General features: G+C 41.6%; 3 protein-coding genes across 3 annotated transcripts; 1 reads left to right on the forward strand and 2 right to left on the reverse strand.

The window, feature by feature from the left end:
• The first annotated feature begins 694 nt into the window (after window positions 1-694).
• On the forward strand, window positions 695-7,083 carry LOC137914617 (polycystin-2-like). The gene is made up of 15 exons (XM_068758134.1): window positions 695-1,094; window positions 1,436-1,549; window positions 2,126-2,259; window positions 2,622-2,872; window positions 2,954-3,178; window positions 3,244-3,472; window positions 3,581-3,751; window positions 3,837-4,018; window positions 4,123-4,243; window positions 4,664-4,762; window positions 5,087-5,208; window positions 5,335-5,452; window positions 5,534-5,697; window positions 5,883-6,030; window positions 6,326-7,083. The coding sequence occupies exons 1-15, from the start codon at window positions 695-697 to the stop codon at window positions 6,533-6,535; spliced, it is 2,688 nt and encodes an 895-aa protein (XP_068614235.1). The 3' UTR covers window positions 6,536-7,083.
• A 250-nt stretch (window positions 7,084-7,333) lies between these two features.
• On the reverse strand, window positions 7,334-13,389 carry LOC137914613 (broad substrate specificity ATP-binding cassette transporter ABCG2-like). The gene is made up of 15 exons (XM_068758130.1): window positions 13,184-13,389; window positions 12,391-12,450; window positions 12,196-12,310; window positions 11,709-11,861; window positions 11,457-11,614; window positions 11,050-11,201; window positions 10,834-10,929; window positions 10,249-10,499; window positions 9,971-10,053; window positions 9,248-9,337; window positions 9,032-9,153; window positions 8,775-8,929; window positions 8,241-8,330; window positions 7,971-8,074; window positions 7,334-7,846 (listed from the first exon to the last, which is right to left on the reverse strand). The coding sequence occupies exons 1-15, from the start codon at window positions 13,387-13,389 to the stop codon at window positions 7,699-7,701; spliced, it is 1,983 nt and encodes a 660-aa protein (XP_068614231.1). The 3' UTR covers window positions 7,334-7,698.
• Window positions 13,390-15,272: 1,883 nt separating this feature from the next.
• On the reverse strand, window positions 15,273-20,687 carry LOC137914619 (protein phosphatase Mn(2+)-dependent 1K-like). Its single transcript, XM_068758136.1, has 6 exons — window positions 20,218-20,687; window positions 20,034-20,134; window positions 17,470-17,635; window positions 17,199-17,343; window positions 16,881-17,015; window positions 15,273-16,693 (listed from the first exon to the last, which is right to left on the reverse strand). The coding sequence occupies exons 1-6, from the start codon at window positions 20,685-20,687 to the stop codon at window positions 16,562-16,564; spliced, it is 1,149 nt and encodes a 382-aa protein (XP_068614237.1). The 3' UTR covers window positions 15,273-16,561.
• Between the last annotated feature and the right edge of the window lie 1,900 nt (window positions 20,688-22,587).

Consider the following 22,587-nt stretch of genomic DNA (forward strand, 5'->3'; position numbering starts at 1 on the left):
GATTTCCATCCGCATCCAAAATCTTATCTTTAACAAATGATTAATTAATGTATGTTTAACTACATTTAACTACATATCGGCAAATAAATCTTTTTCCACCATGTTTTCCATCCTTCAGCGACGGAAACAGGCAAATGAAAAGTTTTTTAACGGGAGGGGGGGCGCAGATCTAGAACAAGATGGCTGTCCCGGGGAAAGAGGAATAAAGTTCTTGCCTCACACAAACGGAGCTTTTTAATGCGGGCGACAATTCAATGAAGAAAGTTATGAGCTGGCGTCGCTGTCCTCAGAGGCATCCACTTTAAACGCGTTTAAAGGCATCGCTTTGTTTTTATTTCTACAACAGGCGTGTTTTTTTTTTATTATGTTTTGTTTAGACGGATCGCTGGATGTTTCCACAGAAAGTTTCCCGAACGGATCGATCAGAGCGTTAAACCTTCAAATGATGGCGACGGAGCGCAAGATAATCTTATTTTACCGAATCTGTTGCGACTAAAACTCGCAACGCCTCATGTCTCTTTGATAATTAGTTTGTTCACTTTGATCATTTTCTTTACCAATTAAGTCCGAAATGCTTCGGCCGTCATAAACAATAAAGTTTCACACTACTTTTTTTTTTTTTTTTTTTTTAAGTTCTTCAGATGCAACGCACCGATTTAAAAATAACGCGTTTGGGCGAACAAAACTTCGGACCATGAGCTCATCCCGAGTCAAGCCGCAGCAGCTGCCCCAGAGCCCCGCCGGCAGACGCCCGCACAGACTCGACCCGGCCGAGGGGATAGAGATGGAGAGCATCCAGCACCAAGACCCGGGTCTCGGAGGGGTTGCTGGCACTCCGTCCCCCCCGTCCAGACAAGCGTGGAGTCGGGACAACCCGGGGTTTGAGCCCGAGGATGAGAATCTGGAAGCCGACTGGCCTCCAGCGAGTCCCGGGAGGAGGTCGGCGTCCACGGCCTCCAGCGGCAGCGGCCTGGGCAGCTCCGCCGGCGGGGGAAGCAGCAGCAACATCCCGCGAGGAGGAGCGCGTCCTGCCGCGACCGCGGACGGGAACCAGCAACGCAGCTGTCTGAAGCAAATACTACAAAAGATGAAAGGTTAGTTCCTCTCTCTCCAAACTCATCTCATCAAGCACAGCAGGTGTCTTCTGTAATATTTAATAGTTCAATTCAAGTTTAGTTAGAGATAATATAAATATAGTTTAGTTAGAAAAATAACCTCAATTTAGAAATCTATCTGAATCTAAATAATACATTATTAAATATAAAATGCATAAAAAAAGGAACCGTCAGGATTACTATCAGTAATAATTAAGTCCAAACAAAACAAACAAACAAACAAAATGGAGTTATTAAGTGAAGTCTTGCAATCTTGTGAGCTGTGTCCGTCTACTAATGCTATTGTTCATTTCAATGGCTGTTTGTTTTTTTCTTTGCAGTTCTATGGGGTACCGATCTGATGGAGGACGGGGACAGTAGTCGAGAACGGTACCTGAGGAACGTACTGAGGGAGATGCTCACATATATCGCATTCCTCTTCACTGTTTGCATCTGTAAGTAAACACAAAACCCGTGCAGACACCCGGCGTCGACGTTCCACGCGTTTGTGTTTACTTCAAACACTAAAGTGCGTTGGCTTTTCTAGAGTGACTACAAATGTAAACCAAAAAAATAATTGACAGAGACTCACAGGAAGCTCTTTAAAATGTGGCATCAAATACGCAAGCCTGTGCACATTTTTAAATATTTTTTTTTGCAGCTGTTAAATTATTTTCCACATTCACAGTGTGTGTGTGTGTGTGTGTGTGTAATGGTTTTGGCAGCCAAAAGAAAAAAATCTCACTTCCTCAAATTAAATGTTTGAATTTTGGAATGGTAAACACATTGATGGAAATCACACATTTGAAACGTGATGAAGAAAAAAATGAATAAAATTAATGGTGAAGTTTCTCTGCAACAAAAAAAAAAAAAGCCAAATTGTGGTTTCGGGTGGGATCAGGAAACGGACTGGCCAGAGCACAACTATTAAAAGCAGTTTCCAGAGCTCCATCACGATGGATGCAGTAATGCTACTGGTGATGCATAGGTGTTAGGAAAATTGTGCTAAATTGTGATTTATTTCTCTGCAGTGACCTACGGAATGGTGAGTGTGAATATGTACTACTACACAAAAGTCATGTCTCAGCTTTTCCTGGACACGCCGCTGTCTGCCGGGGACCCGTCCACTTTCAGGAGCCTCTCGACCATGGAGGATTTCTGGAAGGTAACATTTTCATTTTCTTGTGATGAAATTTAAGGCGACATCCAGCAAAAGTGTTTAGCCTAATTTAGCATTAAGGCCAAGTTAAGATAAAGACTTGCTCTAGAAGTTATGTTAGATGGATTTGTCTCTTAGCAGGAGCTTCATCTGTAGCATGCAGACAGACACCAACCTTATACATTAATAAAATACGCCTTGTAAATTGCGTCATAAATAAAAGCTTTTGTTGTTTCGAACATCATCAGAGCCAATCTTAATATTTATTATTCGCTGAAATGCATTGAATCTGGACTTTTTGGGGGGGGAGTTCGTGGAAATATTCCTCCACCTGTCCTCTTTTTTTTTCCTCATCCTGACTTCTCTAGTTCACAGAGGGGCCTTTCCTCAACGGCATGTACTGGGAGGTGTGGTACAACAACAAGAGCCTGCCGGAGAATCACAGTCTCATCTACTACGAGAACCTCCTTCTCGGCGTGCCCCGGCTCCGGCAGGTCAAAGTCCGAAACGAGTCCTGCTCCGTCCACGAAGACCTGCGGGACGAGGTTCAGGAGTGTTACAGCATGTACACGCCAACCAACGAGGACACCGCCCCCTTCGGCCCCAAGAATGGAACAGCGTTAGTCCGAGAGCAATATGCTGCACGCATCGCAGAACGAAACGTCTCCGTCCTCAGTCCCGTGTTCCTCTCGTTTACCAGCTGGGCGTATGCTCCCGAGGGCGAGACCAATAGCAGCGGGTATTGGGGTCAGGTGTCTAAATACGGAGGTGGAGGATACTACCAAGACCTGTCCCGTACCAAGGCGGAGTCGACCATCCAGCTGCAGTTTCTGAAGGACTCCCTGTGGCTGGACAGAGGAACCAGAGCTGTGTTCCTCGACTTCTCCGTCTACAACGGGAACATCAACCTCTTCTGCATCGCCAGGTAAGATCCTCCCCTCCTCCTCTCACTACTAAGAGTCCAAACATCATTTGATTGCCTTTTTTCAGGCTGTTGGTGGAGTTCCCCGCCACTGGCGGAGCGGTGACCTCCTGGCAGTTCCAAACGGTGCGACTGATCCGATATGCGTCCAGCTGGGACTACTTCGTGGGCCTGTGTGAAGTGGCGTTCAGCCTGTTCATCCTGTACTACGCGGTGGAGGAGGTGCTGGAGATCCGCATCCACCGCCTGCATTATTTCAAGAGCTTGTGGAACTGCCTGGACGTCCTCATTGTCGCGGTGCGCATCCAAGTCCTGATTATGGATCCTTCCCGTCATTTCCTTTAAGGGTTCCAGCAATGTTTACCGACTTTGTTCCCTCTCTCTCTCTCTCTCTCTCTCTCTCAGTTAAGTGTTGTTGCTATTATCATGAACATCACCAGATCGGCAATGGTTGGCCATCTCCTCAAAGGCCTGCTGGAGAACCACGCCGCTCACCCCGGCTTTGACGCTTTGGCCACCGTGCAAGTCCAGTTCAACAACGTGGCTGCGATTGTCGTTTTTTTTTCTTGGATCAAGGTACGGTATGCCCTTTTATGGTCATTGGCTCACAGGTGGTCCGATACAGCCGTTGAATTCGCTCATCATTCCTCTCGTCCCTCAGCTTTTTAAGTTCATCAACTTCAATAAGACCATGAGTCAGCTCTCCAGCACCATGTCTCGCTGCGCCAAGGACCTCGTGGGCTTCGCCATTATGTTCTTCATCATTTTCCTGGCGTATGCTCAGCTGGCCTACTTGGTGTTTGGGACCCAAGTCAATGATTTCAGCACTTTCCAAGCCAGCATGTGAGTCCATAGCATAGCGTAGTCCACAAATATACAAATACTCTTAGCCACTGGCGTTTCTTGCTGTTGCAACATTTTGAAATTAATTCCTTTGCTGCGTTTAGTGTCACGCAGTTCCGTATCATTCTGGGAGACTTTGAGTTCTCAGAAATTGAGGAGGCGAATCCAGTGCTGGGGCCGATCTACTTCACGACATTTGTCTTCTTCATCTTCTTCATTCTCATGGTGAGTAGGATAGTTTAGTTTATTGTGTTTTTCAAGCAGAATAAAAAATAAAATAAAATAAATTACACCTTTTTGTGTACAAGAAGCAATATTTCAGCAAAAAAAACAATAAATATGTCCAAGACAAAACACCAAATGCCATGTACACAAGAAATAACAAATAATTCAATAATATAGTGCTTGCAAAGGAGTGGGAAGAAGATAACTTATTAAATCCCACCCCCATTATACAACTAAGATTTTAAATCTATTGGACTTCTAATAATGTAATAAAAAAAATTAGGAACATTTAGCACACATTACTAAATAATTAATAAGCAATATTTTATATACAATATATTTCAATAATTATATACCAACAATGGTAAGAAGGAGCCATTTATATAATGGAAAGTACCGTTTGGCTTTCTTGCTATGCAGAACATGTTCCTGGCGATCATCAATGACACGTACTCTGAGGTGAAGGCTGACATGTCCCAGCAAAGGTCCGAGATGGAGATGACGGACCTCATCAAAAAGGTATTCATCAAACTCCCGTATGTTTCGATCATTTATTTTGACGCTGGTGTTCCTTTACGTCACGCAAATCGTCACGCCAATTAGAACGGAATATCGTTGTGACACACACAAGACGCGGTTAATTCACGCGCGTGGCGTCCGACCGCGAGAACTGTATTGTATTACCATTATGTGTAAATAAAGGATAGACGTATAGAAGGCTCCAGAATTGAGATGGTACTTACCCAAATGTTCTTTTCCAGACCCGAATTTTCTCTAGGTTTGGGAACATATTTCTTGAATTGAATTGTCTAATCTAGAATGATTTTTCATTTTCTTTCTAAGGGATGTAATAAAGCTCTGATGAAGTTGAGACTGAAGAAAACCGCGGTAGACGACATCTCTGACAGTTTACGTCAGGCGGGGGGCAAGCTGAACCTTGATGAACTCCGCCAGGATCTTAAAGGGTGAACAGATCTTCAGTGGATGCTAACATCTCTCACCTGTTACTATGTTGTTTCACTGTCTGCGGTCGGTTTCTGTAAATGTCAGCCTGTCCTACGTGCGTGTTTTTTTTTTTACTCTTTGCACAGAAAGGGCCACACAGATGCAGAGATTCAGGCCATCTTCGCCAAGTACGATCAGGATGGCGATCAGGAGCTGACGGAGAACGAGCACCAACAGATGAGGGACGACCTGGAGAAAGAGAGAGTGAGTGATGAGTGAGCGTGGCAGTGTCCTCTCAAGCCTCGCCGCCTGAAGGTATTCAGTGTGTTTCTGCTCGTATGCCAGGAGGACTTGGATCTGGAACGTAATTCACTCACGAGGCCCAACAGCGGCAGGAGCTTCCCCCGCACCCAGGAGGACTCCGAGGAAGACGACGACGAGGATAGCGGCCACAGCTCTCGCCGTCGCGGCAGCAGCTCGGGAGGCGTCTCCTATGAAGAGTTTCAAGTGTACACATCTTTTTATTTAAATTTTTTTTTATGTTACTGTCTTATTTGTACCTTTTCCCAGCCTTAAATTGTGGTGTGTAATTTCATGCGTGAGTTTGCAACGTTAGGGCCGACGCGAAAACCTTTCTAGACAAGCGGAACGACCGCGAGAACACGGGAATGAACACGCCGACTCTGCTTGTCAGGCTGGTGAGACGCGTGGACAGGATGGAGCACTCTATTGGCAGCATCGTGTCGAAGATCGACGCCGTTATCGTGAAGCTGGAAGCCATGGAGAGATCGAAACTCAAAAGGAGAGATGTGCTGGGCAGACTGCTGGATGGCGTCCTGGAGGTGAGATGGAGACGGTCGCCATGCGTCAGGGTAGAAATGGGATAGACATTTTCCCGGAGGAATTTTCCATACCTCCGAATCGGAGAGAAAATGATTCCTCATGTTTTGTCATTAGATGAAAAATCAGTCTCACACTGAAACAAGCGGCGTAGTGTCTAAAATTAAAATTCCTCCTTTGGCTGTGCCTCTGATCCTCTTCCTCCTGCAGCTTGACAGTAAGCACAGTGCTCGCTGTCCTGTTGTGAGCTGGTTGCTTTGCTGCGTGTCTAATATCCGGTTGATGTCTTTCTGACAGGACGATCGTCAGGGACGGGACACAGACGCCCACAGGGAGCAGATGGAGCGGCTGGTGAGGGAGGAGCTGGAGCGCTGGGAGTCTGACGACGTGGTCTCGCAGGTCAGCCATACCCAGCCGGCCTCTCACGCCGGCTCCCGGCCCCGCCCGTCGTCTTCCTTGTCCGCCGATGGCCTCGACGCGATCGCAAACGGGAGCAGCCACGTGTGAGCTGTTCGAAAGTCTCGGCAGACTAAGCAGGCTTCACCTCAAAGAACGCAGCGGGAGCGAGGGACGTTTCTCCGTCGCCACCGTTCTTAAAGTGTTCACGAAAACCTTTATCGTATTACAAATATCGGTGAATAGCAGATCATCTACAGCACAGTCACATTAAAAGGTTATACTTTGCTTTTTCTGGCACCAAAATGCCATTTTAGTTGTAATGATTTTACTATTACATGAGATACATGAACCTGCTTTTGACTGCTGTATCTACCCACACATCTTGGCATTTACACCAAAGGCAAAAAAATGGCTTTTTGACTGCTAATATTGCTGCTTCCTTGTGTTTTCTCATTTTTATATACAAGTAGATACAAGTGTGGCACAGTCTGTCATATTAACGCATCTTCTGTACACCAATGAAGCTTCAAATTAAGTAGCTTATTATCATTTAATGATATGTATTGTAACTTTAAACAAACTTCAATATGGAGTGCATCTTGTATTCATGGGAAACCCATGGCTTTATATTTTTTTTTATTGTGCCTTAACTTTATTTTAAATACAAAAATAAAGTCTTATTAAGATGAAAATGTGCTTCATTCTTTCTCTGGTTCAGATTATTATTTGTTTAAAGTAAGAAAACCAGAAGTGTGACTGAAACATTGACCTCTTCTTAATCATAATCATAAGAAAAGCGTCCTGAAAATATGGGCAAACGTGTACTTTGAAAAGCATTTAGTAGTTAAGTTCTATGAAAAAACCCAGTTTCAATTAAAAGTATTAAAATAAAGCAAAATTGTTTCATAATTGATGCATTTTTGTAAATTACGTCCATATTCAGGCACGTTCAGGGAACCACTGTGCCGATGATTACGCAGCAGTATTATACAATATTAACTGGGCTCAATAGAAAAAATGAAGACATATTATCAATGTGTGTAACATATCTATAAAAACAATCAATGTTAGGTTAAAATGAAGACACGGAAAATTCTGCAAGAGCTACATGTTGAAGGCAAGTGAATTACAAAAAAAAGAAATTCATTAAATCTTGACCAATAAGTTACATTTGGAATCCAAATCTCAAACATTCACATTGCTATTGTGTGAGAAATCACTTGAAAGTCACATCTTCTAATCTAACTAAGTACATGTACTAAAAACACCCCTTAAGTGAATTTCTTGACGTAGCGGAGTTTCAGATAGGCGATAGCGAATGATATGATCATCATGACAGCCAAAGCCACATTATTCTCCCAGTGTCCCCAGGTGGTGTACTTTAATCCCAGGTAGTCAAGATGCTGCTCTCCTGTACACCTGAAAGAACAAAGACCCACACGGTCAGCAGCAAAAATAAATGTCCTTATTTAAGCTTTTTTTATTTTCTACTCCAGATTGCTCAGAAGGCTTTGTAGAGGAAGCGGATCACAGAGTCACTCACGTGAGGCCGGCCGTACTGTTGGTCATCGTAGCGAAGGTTTCGGTGTTTTGGATCACAGCCTCCTCACAGAACTTCAAACCCACAAACTCATTGATGTTCAGGGCCTGAACAGACAAGTGCAAGCTAATCGATACGGTGCGGATCAAAGGGAACATGCCACACATGTTTGATTGATCTAGGATGATCAACGAAGGATACATTCTGAATATCCTAGCCTTTAAAAAAAAAAAATACAGAACAGTTCATAGAATTGTCAAAATTTTTACTTACGTCAAATCCATAACGAGGAACGCTTAAGTACTTCAACCAAGCCAGCCAGCCCATGATGGAAGAGATGTCCACGATGAGACCTGAGAAAAGCTAAGAACACAACACAACCTGAAGCTAGTAAATGAAATGTGGCCCTGATGTTATCTGTCCCACCTGCGAAATTCCTGTGAAATCAAGTACATTTGTCATATAGCAAACATCCTAAACATACAGACCGGTATGTTTCTTAAAATGTGTCTTTTTTTATTTAATTTTTTTGCTTTATTTAATTTCATTTATGTTCATTTTGAGTTTATGCCCAATGTTTGATGCTCAAATAAATAAATGCAAACTATCATAAATGCAGAAATTAAGATAATATATCTTCCAGGGAACAGAGAGAGACTAACTACAAAAGTATGAATTTGAAATTTCTTTGGATATTTTGAGAAGGGAGAAACATCTGAGAAAAATGGCTTGATCCTACCTAACCCCACCTTTCACCTTACTTTCACAGGTGACTGATTTATGTTTTCTCGGCACCGCGCCTCTCACCATCATGATGACAAAAGAGATGGTCATGTAGATGGTGGCGAGAGCCACGACGGTCTTGTCGGCTGCGATGGCCAACGACAAGGCGGTGGCCGTGTAGGTTACCTGAGTCACTGTCAGCGTGAAATAAAAAAAGGCTGCTGCTGTGTATTTGAGCCCTGGACACACACACACACGATAAATCGACACTCGGGCGTTTAAAACACATCTTTGATTTTCTCTAATTCCATTTCACTAGTTTGTAGATATGTCTGTCATACCGATCATAAAGTAGACAATAATGCAGAAGACGACCGAGATGACGGTGCGCACAGCGATCTCTGTCACGATCTTAGCCAGGAAGAAGGCAGAGATTCTGTAATAGCCGCTGATGTATTCATGCCTGTCACAAGAAGACCCAAATATAAATCAACCGACTTTGAATTAATCACGGGCGTCGGATGAATGGGTCTTTGAATTTCCGGCAGGTCGCTTACACAAAGAGGGTCCTCCCAATGATGAAGAGCTCAGCTGCAGAAATGGTGGTAAAACACAGCTGTGTGACGATGAAGAAGAATGCACCCGTTCTGTAAGTAAGAATAGAAAAGGGAATGCAGAGAAAACGTCAGAGTTGGGGTGAGAACGCCGCATGCCTTGATCTTGAAACGACTTTTCCTGCCGGTCCAATTTGGCATCTTTGGAAACACTCATATTTATATTTATATTAGAGTTACATGACTGCGATAATAAATATGACCATATTACATTAAGATATAATAGTTTAAATGAAAAAAAACTACATAAGAAATGTTAAAAATGCAATTTTATGGACAGAGAAAGCTTGTGTGTATCTATGTCTTGATACACACGTTGTTTTTGTCACATGATGATGATGATGATGTAATGCATTATACAGAAACAGAAACTACAACAGAAATAATGAAGCGGTGTCAAAAAATGGCTGAAACGTTCTAATATTTCTGCTTCCAATTCTTTTACATGCGTTTTTTATTAGCAGTTAAACTATGTTCGCTATCCATGTTATTTCCCAACATGAAAGGCCTGAATGCTGTTTCTCACACCACCATCAGGTCATGTCTTGGGTGTAAATCGTAAATTTTTTATTTATCTCAATTTTAAAGTCATTAAAATTCAAATCAGAAAACATCTGAGTATATATATATATATATATAACTGTATGCTTTTCATTGTTATCTCACCTGTTCTGGATGCCACTTTGATCATTTGTGACCCCAAAGAAAACGGCTCCGACCATGAGTGCAAGCAAAATGCCGACTCCCAGCTGCACATACAAAAGAAGGAAACATTTAAATAACAGTCATTGGCAATATAAGGTCGTGTTCCTATACTTATTCTTATTCAACATTTTTATTGCGTTAATTTTGTTCCTGCTAAGGAAAGCGTGACTGCACTTTGATTTGGCCCAAACAGAACGGGTGCCATCTGTGAGTGAAGTCAGTGAACAGCGGGGCGTTACCTGGGCAACAGACGTTTGCGGGTTCAGCATGTCATTCTGGAAGTTTCGCTTCAGCACCAAACGCAGCTGACGGAAGAAGGAGCAGTTGTAGGTGCAGGCGCGGGACGGCGAGTACGAGAAACACTTCTTATCGTTGGCAATACGGTCGAGTTCGGCTCTCGTGCGGCTGCAGTAGCTGCTGCTGTTGTACTCCTCCACCAGGCGCTCCTCGATGCGCTGCTTGGTGCTGATGACCTCCTCGGAGTCCAAATCTGACCACGCATTCATGAGGAAAACAACTGATTCAAGCATTATATAACTGTTACTATATAGAGAAAAGTAATCCCATAAACTGATTTGAAGGAAAAAGAAAATCATGATGTTCAATAATGATTGTAAAATATTTAACATTTCAAAAGCCTTTTTTTTTATTGGTCCAGCAATGAAAAAATAAGAAATAGTTCAATATAATAATATCCCCTGAAACCTTACCATGATTCTAATGTTATTCTAATGTGATTTTTCAAACAGATTAAGATATTTTAAAGCAGAATTCTGTTCTGTGAAGGCAGGAATATGGAATATCATGGAAGGATTCATGCATACCCTTGTACATTTCTGTCTGGGATGTGTTGATGGAGTGTCCATTAATAACATCCAGAAAGAAGTCAGCTGGGTTGTTGTAGGGGTCACAGATGTAGCCTGGAAGACAGACAGTGTTTAAATGTTTAATGTACAGATGACTTTATGACTTTAAAAAGGTCTGAGGAATAATGCAAACATGTAAAATGGCGTCTTGTAACAATAATGAAACACAGTTACCAATGCTGGCAAAGTAGTCCAAAGCATTGGGTGCTGGTCCATGGTACAGCATTCTGCCATTAACCAGTAGAGTCAGAGAGTCAAACAGCCTGTAGATGGAGAAGCGTGGTTGGTGGATGGACATGATGATGGTTCTGCCATGATTAGCCATTCTGAGAGGACACACAAACACACAATAAAGTCAAATATATAATAAAACAATATGCTAAATAGAAAACACAGCAAAGCTCTTAATTCAAAGTTTAAAGAGATTCTGTGTTTTAAAATCACTTTAAACGTCACAAAGTGCAGCTTATGCTCCTTTTATTTACTAATTGAAAAGAAGAAAATATATCTCAGTTTGCAGCAGCCCTTAATGAAATGATCCATACACGCGTTGAGGCAACGCAGAACGGTTTCTTTCGTACTTTTTAATTAGCAGCAGCACAGAGTGAGCGGTGCTGGAATCCAGCCCTGTTGTCGGTTCATCCAGAAAGAGAACCGAGGGATCAATAATCAGCTCCATGCCGATGGTCATCCTCTTCCTCTCCCCTCCAGAGATTCCCCGGGTGAAATCTGTGCCCACCTGAGGGGAAACGCCCAGCTCAGAATGGCCACGTTCAACCTAACCCTGACTCCTGCTGTTATATTGAGTCGAACATAATAAGATGAATATGTACCCTCGAGTCGGCCACCTTGGTGAGCCCCAGCTCTTTAATCAGGCGCCAGACTCGGGCCTCCTTCTCACTCTCAGGCACAGAGCTGGGAAGCCTCAGTGCTGCAGAAAAGCGCAGGTTCTCCCTCACGGTCAGGGTACCCATGAACACATCATCCTGGGGATGGAGATGGGAAGATCACTCCTTTATAACACCTTTAACATGGCGACTGATTGATCTATACTTGCATTTAGCAACAAGCAAACAAACGTGGACATTTTTGTGATGAACCCATAGAGATCAATTGTCCTCCAACAATCTATTTCTCTTTTACAACCAGCGATCATCATTTGGCTCAATCTTCCCATTTTCATTATGATATCTCATCAAAGCTTAATATTTATCTCAGGAGCCTGGCTGGCAAATATGTCAGTACCAGCATTGTATTTCCAGTAGCCTGCAAGCGAGTTTACATTATTTAATGCAGGTTTTAGTTATTAATAGAATTCACCTGAACTACATAACCAGAGAGCCATTTGAAGTTTGGAGGCTGCGGGACTTTGTCGACGAGGACTTCTCCTGAGAGACCTGTGGGATCCTTCCTTGCAGCCAGGATATCCATAAATCTTTGAATTAATAAAAAAAAAATCATAGCTCGACATATATCAACAACAATCATCTAATTAATTTTGTATCAGATACACACGAAGATTTGCCACTTCCAGTAGTTCCAAGAATAGCATTGAGACCAGGTCCCATTATCCCACTGCAAGACAAAAGCACAAAAGGCTCTGGAGCAAATGTAACAAGTATAAATGGCTTTAAAAACAAATATTAACATATTTAATTCAGTGATTTAGTTTTACAAATCAATGAAAGGACTGCCAAACAAGGTGCATCGATATGCTTCTTATATATACAACAAATGATGAACCTTCAAAGCAGTTTGTTCAAATGATTTTGTTCCAAATAAAATAACGGCAAAGAAAGTGGTGCAGAGAAATTAAAACCAAATCCAAAAAAGCAGCCAAACAGAGATAAGAAAGTGGAATTAAAAAGGCAGAATAAAAGCCTGGCAGCAGATCACGTGACGGCGTTTCATTAGATTCCTTGGCAGACTGCGCCTCAGTGCGTCAGAGAGATTATATGTAAGAAACCATAGCTTAATATCATATGAATAACACGGAGGCAGGAAACGGCTCAGAAACTTGTGTGAAGTGATTTGTTCTTCCATGGGAAATGTCAACTGTCAACCATCAGAAAGAAACCATTGTAGGAGTCACCTATTGTCCTGTTTGAGTAATGATACGATGAGCTATATTTAGACTTGACATTTAACATAAACCGCCAGCCAAATTATGGGTTTGAAAGACGCACAACAATAGATAATATATGATATTATACTATATACTGTCGTCAGCAATGAGAAAATAAAAATACAAATTAGACGGATGGAAAATAGACAGACTGACAAAGACACAAAATCTTTTGTGACTGACTTGAGGTTGACCAGGATTTCTCTGGGACTAGTTTTCCTTTTGCAGAAGAACCCGCTCCGACACTGCACTTTGTAGTGAATGTTGTGGAAGCTCACAACGGAGCCGAGCGGCTGCTTTCCTTCGTCCATGGCGGTGACGAACTTTGGCGTTCCGTTGGTGATGATATCTTCTGTCATTGCAAAGTTAATGTGACTGGCCCCCTCCATGGTTGTCTGCACTGAATTCCCTGTCAAATGATAGCAATCTGATGACTTATGTAAAAAAGGTGGACATATGTAAGATATATATAGATCAGGGTGTCTGAAGATGTTGCAAAGAGTTCTGCTCAAGTCCTGAAACTGTGATACGCCCTAAATCTGGTTACACTTTAAAATGAAACATACTGCTTCGAATATACACAAAGATCAATTCATGCTTATTATGGTAATATTAAACAGATTAAACAAATAGAACATACTTTTTGTTAAGCATCTTTATGTATGTATTAATTTCTACATAAACTGACTACACCTCAGAAACACAACATTTAACAAATTAGCACTAGAACTACCAAGGCAGTCATTTTGACTGCTTTCAAAATTTGCAACGTCATAACTTGGTTTAAAAAAAGCCTATGGACCATAGGATCCTGACTTTTCCTAAATGTGTGTATATATTATTCTAGCATTGTTTTACCATTAAAATTTCAAAAGACAAAAGAGATCTGAGTATTCAAGAAATGCACCAATGAGATGATGTCATGGAGGAACTTCATAATGTGAGTCACAAATGAACACATGACAGCAAAAGCCAGACAAATGATGGTGCGAGAGCCCCGGCTGGAGCAGCAGAAGATGGAGAAGAGTCGGTGCCAAGTAGCGAATACGAATATGAAACACTCTGGATGTAAACTTCCAATTTGTTGAACAATGCTGTTTGCTTATATCTATTTTTTTACCCTCCTTATTAATTGTAATTCAGTCATTTTCATAAATTTTCAGACTACTTTAGAATCTATTCAATGTTTCTGCTTTTTGCTTCTTTTAAAAAGTTTCACAGTATTAGGAAAGTTTAAAGCATTGTGATTAAAATGTTCCATGAAAAGGTCCACATACCTGTAAGGCTATTAGTAATTACATTAAAGATTTTTTAGAACGGAATTAAATAAAGGAATAATAAAAAAAAACACTTTACTTAAAATCATACTATGATATTGCAAGATAAGACGTTTTTAAGGACTCTCATGTTGAATCTAAAACAGCTTGAATACGTTTCCCTTGAAAGTCCTTCGTACGTAATTTGGTTAATCAGGTTAAATAAAAGTCAAATACTCACCAGTGTGAAAAGGTTGCTGTAGTGCAGACTTCTGGAGCTCTGCAGAGAGGCTGACCAGCTTCAGCAGGGACAGGTAATTATCACCAGTCACTCAGGAGACACGGCCTCTCTCTCTCTCTCTGTGTCTCTCTCAAATCAATTTTTAATTATTGTTTTCTCACGTGCTTTTGCAGGCCAGACGTTCAAAAATAACGAGCAAATAATGGAAGATGTGCTCATAGCTTTCGCTTCATAAATTAGTAGTACCGGTACTACTACATTCTGGAAATACTCGGACTGAAGCAAAAATATAAATACGGCTGCTCTTTATGCAACATTGGCAATTAAAGAAATGCATTACTAGCTTAAAATTATTTATGTGATGATTTGTTCTCGTGTGATTTAAAATAATTCATTAGATTGCATTAATGACTGTAAATAACTTAACAAAAAATATGCGAGTTGAATTATAATGGAGCAAATAATGAAAATAAGATGAATTAAAAATGTAGTAAACGCACTCGATGCCATGCTGTCCTCCCATAATACTGACCAAAGAATAATTTCATTATGTAGACAAAGAGTTGAAAAACACACCTCTCAATAATCAGTATCCTGATTTACAAAAATGTAATACTGTGTATTCAATTTGTAGCTTAAAGGTTAAAACACGTGGAAACTATTGTCTGTTCAAAACATGCTATTTATGTGACCTAAATTCTTTGGCATTGTATTTATAAATAGATTTATCGATGCCAGAAAATCAGCAGCTCTCAAGCATTTTAAAATCCAGTCATGTCAGTTCATTAGTTTAAATTTACAATCTAGCTTCATTTTTTGTGTACAGATTTTAATGTAAGTGTTTCACAAGCCACTCAGAGCAAAAGTACAGTAATAAGACAGAGGGTTGTTTCTACAGCATGCAAATCCACACCTCTAAAAATTCCAAATGGAAGAACAGTCAACAGTAAATTAAGCTGAACACAGCAGGACAGAACTTCAAAAGATGGAGAGTCTCGGTGCGAAGTTGTGTTTAACGACAAGGTCCTTACAATAAATAAAGTCCCCATTCAACATACGCATGAGGAGGAAAATAACATTTACCATCGGAGTTTCAGGAAGAAACTACCCTCACAAAAACAGCGGTGCTGATAAATATGGATATGAAGTGTTGATTGAATCCAACTTGGAACAATGAAAGGATTAAAGATTGAACCAGAGTTTGATTGTATCCTGCGGTCATGGAGGCTACACAGACGCAAACATTCACAATGTCAAACACGGCTCTAAGATGGTCACTGAAGTGCAGCATAAAGTGCGCTTCGCTCTCTTTATACGACACCCAAAGAGTGTAAATGAGAAATGACTGATTATAACAGTTATGATCACAATGATGTACCTTTAACACAATGCAAACACAAACCAAGCAGCTCCAAGTGAAAGAAAAAAAGAATCTGATCGGCAACCGATGAAGAGAATTATATACAAAATATACATTTCTGTACGCTAAAACAGGACCCTTTTCAATCAGTACAGACATTAAAACTTAATATCACAATTCCTCCTTAAAAGCTAGCATTCATGTATCCTTTTAATGTTCAGTAGATGCACAAGTAGAAGAAGGTCACTCCAGGTGCAACAACAAAAACGCACCGCACAATTTACGCAAAGCAAGATAACCATGAAAATAAAAATAAAATGTGCAAAACGTGGGCATCGGTCAGCTAGAAAGAAATCTGAATGGCAGCCAGCCAGACATTGTAGTTCTCGAACCGTTGACTGATGTAGGGCCGGCTAAACATATGCTGAGTGATGTCATAGATTCCTGGCTGCCAATTAAAACATTTATCACCTTTTATAACTTAAATGGGTTCACTAATTGAGAGAAGCTTTTGTTAAAGGACATCATAGTTCACTTCTTACTCCATAGAGAGTGATAATAAATAGTGTTAGCTTGCATTTCTTTTGGGGGGGGGCACACCTCGCTCTTAGCTCATGTTCCGCCCTTGTTTGATTGTATTGCACACAGAAATTGGGTCCCCCCCCCCCCCCCAGACCACACCTCTTCCTTCAGTGTCCTCGCGACTATGCCCAGCGACCGCTCGACACGAAACTTCTGCTGAAGGAGAAAGTCGAGTCAGAATTGTTGTGCTTTCCCCAAGCGCCGAAGGGCACCACGATGATCGTGCTGTTGTCCTCCGAGCCATAATGAAGAGCCTGAGGGAGAAGAGAGAGCATTAAAAAAAAAAAGCATTCACAGGTGGTGTGAAGCTCTGATTACTGGTCAGATGCTCCTCCAATAATCGGGCAGCTAACGTGCTCGGAGCATCCCTTTGAAGTCACGACTCTCCCGACTTCACACGCGTCGTTTACGGAGGCGGTGTATCAAACGCGGAGGCCTTGCCTGGTCAGATATTCTCTGAGCCGCCTCCTTGGGATCGTGGCACTGGTTGATGACATTGCAGATCTCCTGGCTGTTCATGATGAAATTCACACCGTCTGTGGTCAGCGCCAGGAATGAGTCGTGGGCGTGGTGCAACTGAAGGAAAGGATCATATTTAGAGTTTATTCCACCTCGTTACGCTGTAAAATTTGCAGTGTGCACAGTTGGAGTGCAACATTAAGGCACTTGGATCATCTAAATAATTATTTAGACTCTAATGCAATAAAAATAATAATAATCTGGAACGTTCTCTGCAACATTCCGCTTTTGTATCCCCACCGATATTCTCTTGGTCTCGGGCTCGGCGATGACGCCCATATTCTTCAGGTCAAAGTCTCCAATGCTACGCGTCATGGCCAGCCTGCCGTTGACGTTTGGCTGTCCCAGACTATTCCAGGTGATGAAACCCCCACTTTTCTTTACCCTTGATGCAGTCACAGTGGGAGATGGGTAATTCAAAGAATTAGATCCTGATCAATTAACAGAGCGATTCTCATGCCACCATCTTGGATTGAACAGATATGATATTTTAGCTCGACCATCTCGGTACCTCTCCTTCTCGTCCTTCCTGTCCGGAGTGTGGTCGACAGTGAGTTTAAGAGCCTTGCCCTTACGACACAGCATGGCACGGCTGTCGCCTACGCTGCCCACCACCAGCTCAATGCCATCCCTCAGCAGGGCCACAGTGGAGGTGGTTCCTGCGCTTGTCCCAGATGCTACAGAGACATAAAAGGAAACATTGGAGGAGGAAGGGGCCATAAGCAGATCGGTGTTCTCATTGCTCACAACAATCACACGATGTGTCTCACTCTCTACGACATGTACACATGGGTAGGTAGTCATGAAGGGGGGGGGGGGGGGGAGGGGGGCTGGTCGCAAACTAGAGGTTACAGTTAGCAGTAAAAGAGGAGGCAATCACACATGCAGGTCAAAACTGTTTCAGCACAGAGTTGAGGGTCCAGAGCAAATTTTACACGCATATGATAGATGTTCCAGATGACATATTTCTTGGAACATCTATCAGAGTCCAGCCATGATCTTGTTGATCAAAAAAAAAGGAACACATCTCATCCAAAAGGAGAAAACTACCCTCATTCTTACTTCCCTAGAGAGTGCTTTTTTTAATTTTAGTCTTAGGTGCGTTTAATTAAAGTCAGTTAGGTAAACAATTTAATTACAGAAGTGTTAACTTAATGTCTGCAATTGGTCATTGGTTACAGTTATTAATTATTATTAATGCAGGCAGTGTGATGTTATATTAGCAGTTAGGTTAGCAACATGGTTCCAACTCAATATGTTCTGGCAAATAACATTTATGAAGTAGATATCTAACTAGTACTATATAAATACATTAATAATTAGGGTTGCAAAATTACAGGAATTTTCAATGATGGGAGGTTTGCTCCTAATAGGGAAATATAGTTGGGGAAAGTATATTTTAGCATAATCTTGACTAACACACACGGCTTACTGCGTGGCTATTGAGACCACGCCCCCTACATGCACTGTGCATTCCTCCATCACACGCACAGATGATTTCTAGAAGACCGGACCACACTAAGGTTAAATTGCAAATATCAAATAGAAATGTATTCATCTAGCAGCCGATAAGTTAGATGCTAAATAAGCGATAGCGTGCATCACTTCATTTACCATCTACGCGGCGCTCTTATAAAGATGCCGTTTTCTGCCTCCTGCCAGATGTTTTGAAGATTATTCCAGTTGTTTAGCTAGCCTAACTATTTTCATATCTGTTCATGCCATTCCAATAATATTCTTACAAGCTGTTGTCTCATTTTATGCCATATGCGGAATATGGAATGGAATATTTCCAAAATTCCCCAGCTTAACTTCCCATGGAAACGTTACGCCCCTTTGCAACCCTATTAATAATATAATAATTTATTAAAGGATAAGGCCTGCAACCCTTTTTCTATCCAAGCAAACACATATGACAAATAACTGGAGATTGCAAGCTGCTTCTTTTCTTTTTTTTGTCTAATCTGTATATGGAATACAGCTCATAGACCACGTCCTTCAACATAGACATAACTTGCAAAACTGGAACACTGTCTCACAAAAAGATTTGTATACAGTTGGTGAGAGAAGAGAAGAAAAGCAAGAGAGAGAGAGAGGAGTGAGAGAAAGATAGGGAACCTTCCAGTAGTCCAGGATTTAGGACCCGCTGGACTCTCCTTCAATATCTAGCCCCTCGTCATCCACATTGGTGCCAAGGGCCTCCAGCTCTTAGCTGGGTCAGCAGCTGCCGTAGATAACATGCACACACACACACAGGCATATTGGGACATTTCACACAGCGTGGCCAATGTATGGCCACGAAATAGATATACTAGCTTCCATATAAACAAGTAATGTGAATAAGACATCGTGTTCTTAGAGAAAGGCTTTGATGTTCCTCTATGACTAGGGCAAACACACAGTTGGAGGGTAGAATTATTCAACCTCCATTGTATATTGGGCTTCTCCAATAATTCAAAATGTAAATGTCGATTCATTGGGATACATTTTATATCAGTTGCTCCAATAACACTCAAATTAATCTGCAACGATATGCATTGCAGATTGAGAATATTTTACAAGATGGGTCACGAATTAAGGGACAACTCTTTAAGCATCAGACCGCCATAACCGATGAGAATAGCTGCAGGGTGACTCTTTGAGGCCATCTATCAACAAAGGACTGAATGTGGAAACCATAACACACCAGTCTTATCATATTAATACAGCTCAAATACCACGAGGTGGTGGCTCGTACCTGTACACTGGTTTTTCCTTTAGCTTGTTGATAGGTATAAGTGCATGCAGTATTGCAAGAACCAAAGTACTAGGATTGGCTGGTTTGTGGCTCATCAATCAGTAATTCATGTCGTCTTAAATGACACACCTCTAACCAAATATTAGTCAGGATATTTCAGTGGAGAAATCAAAAACTTGACAGTCTAAAGAGGTTTGAAGAGAGAAAATGGAAAGTTTCATTACATATAAACATGTGTGTGTACATACATTTATATTAATATTATATGTATATAAATATATACACACACACACTGAATACAGAGAACATCTATGTATGTCTGACATTAAAGAACCTACCATCTGGAGAGAAGTGCAAGTGTTTTGCGAGGGCTTTGTCAACTTCAAGGAAGGCTTTCTTCAAAACTATTTCCAGATCAGACTCCTGTGTCACAAGGTCCCTGAAGCAACATCAGCATATCAGATATTAGTATATTAATTTCCCAAGACATTGAAAAACTGCACGTTTAATAATCCCACTTACTTGATAAACTTCTCCATATATTTTTCACAAAAGTTGGCTGCTTCTGGCCCACCATGCCCATCAAACACGGCAAAGTAGATAACGTTATCCCCCATTTGGGAGATCTGGAAGCGATCTTCATTCTCCTTGCGCTGACCAATGAGGGAGGCACAGCCTACCTTTGATAAGCTGACTTTGGGAATGGGCATGCCGTAGCGAATACTGGGAGGAAGGAGGATGGGCTCGTCAATGCGATTGTCCCATATACCAAATGAATCCCAAGTGGTGGGAAGACCACTGCTGTCTGCATCAAAGCGAGTGTTGCTGAGCAGTTTTACAGAAGGGGCGTGAAGTCGTCTGTTGAAGACTGTCGACCGGAAGCGGCTGTACTGCTGGAATAAGAACGGCACGACAGCTTTCTGTGCGAGACCACCGTGACCCAAGTGAGGACTGGTGCACCTTGCCAGGCGCACGAGACAAGCTGCTGACATCACCGTGGCAGCACAAAGTTTGAAGAAGCCCTGGGTGGAGAGGTGGAGGAATTTCTTGTTCGGACACTGTGGGCGAAAAAACAATCAGTAAATGAGACTATACACAGAATGTAAATAAAGGTAAATTACAAAAATTAGCTTGAATCAGGGACCCACAATAGATATTACTGCCTAATCTTGACTGGTTTCTTTTTTGCTCCCATCTCCAAACAGATAGAAACACTTTAGCGTCATGCAAACACTTCATTTGCATGCAAACGGTAGTTTAAACTGTGTTTTCATGCACAAAACGTTTCAGTCATCGATCAAGCATGGAATGACAAATATTTGCTGAATGCGAAACATTGATGCGGCCCAAAAGGCGTTGTGTTCACATTAGTCAAAGACCCAATGTTTAAATCCAATCCATAATTCATAGATTTAAAAAAAGAAGAAGATGAAAATAGCTTGAGGCCTTAACATGGATCATGATAACAACTGATCATAAACGTACATCATTAATCAAATTAACTCTGTATTATTTCTCGGTTGCAAAAAAAAACACGAGATAAATGACGCACTTACAAATGTGCAACCATTGCATTCAAAACGATTACAGAGTAAGTAGTAATATTATAGCAAAGGATACGGTTAACGCAATTTTGAAAGAATGACGCAACACTTAGCAGCCACTAGCTCATTCCGCTAACAATGTAGCACCACGATCGCATTTACAACAAATACCAGGGTTAGAGAGAGAGAAAGAGAGAGAAAGATGCATTTTAAACAAATATTATTTAATAACGTATAGTTCTTGAATAATATAGTTCTAAAATAACGTCAACATGAGCAGCTTTACATTTCGGCGGCGTCTGAACAAGGCATAAATATAAAATATAGTTACCGCTAGCCGACTAGCTAGCTTCGGCATTCGTCGATTGTATTCGATCCTTACGGAGATCATGAACGAGCTGTGTTGTGTTTACCGAAAAACATGCCCCATTAATGTTCTAGTTGTAGAATTGTTACCTTAAACTCAGCCGGTTTCAAAAAGCGAAGTTGCAATCCGAACGAAGAGAGACACCTTCAGTCACCGCTCTTCAATGTTATCAAACATGGCTCCACCCCCCGGAAAGAGACCGCACCAATCAACATGCAAGAACGCGTATACGCCTGCGTTGACGCCCCAAGATCAGCGCAGATGATTGGTCGACAGAATGATAAATACTAATATTTAATCGGCAGGCTCAGCATCCTGTCCCAGCATTAGGACATTAAGGAGGTCATAGAGGTCAAATCGATTGTTTACCTATCCTCGTGATCATCACGTGAGTCATTTGGGTCACGTGGTTTAAAGTGTCAATATATCCGGGGAGCAGAGACACGCAATAAATCACCGGAATGCATTTTTACAAGTAAAACGTGAACGCCTGCACTTCCTTACTCGGCTGGCCAATCGTAGCTCTTCTTGCATATCGAGACAAGTGACGCATCTGCTCTGAGACTTCCTGGCCTGTTTTCGAAGCTGAAACGAAACCAGAGACACAGATTTTAGAATGCATCTATCCAGGTAAATAACATTTTTTTTTTTTTTTTTTAACTTTTAGCGAACAATGTGTATCATATAAAGATGTCTCATGTAATTTATGCATCGGTTAACCAGTGATGTTCGCGCTAATACTGCTAGTAAGCGATGCGCTAGCTTACCAAGGTTAATCAGCTAACTATAAACTCGAGGCGTATGTGTGGGTCGTTAAGATGTCTGTTTGATTTCCTCTTTTTTTTTAAGTGTTTAACCAGCTAATAATCAAATACTGTGCAGAAACTTAGCAATCGCCTGCTTGATGTTGTCTGTGTCGAACCCACGCATACATCGGCCACTCCTCTTCCTCTATAAAAAGCAAGCTAACGTGACATGCCC

Source organism: Brachionichthys hirsutus, unplaced genomic scaffold (genome assembly GCF_040956055.1).
Source record: "Brachionichthys hirsutus isolate HB-005 unplaced genomic scaffold, CSIRO-AGI_Bhir_v1 contig_257, whole genome shotgun sequence".
NCBI lineage: Eukaryota > Metazoa > Chordata > Actinopteri > Lophiiformes > Brachionichthyidae > Brachionichthys > Brachionichthys hirsutus.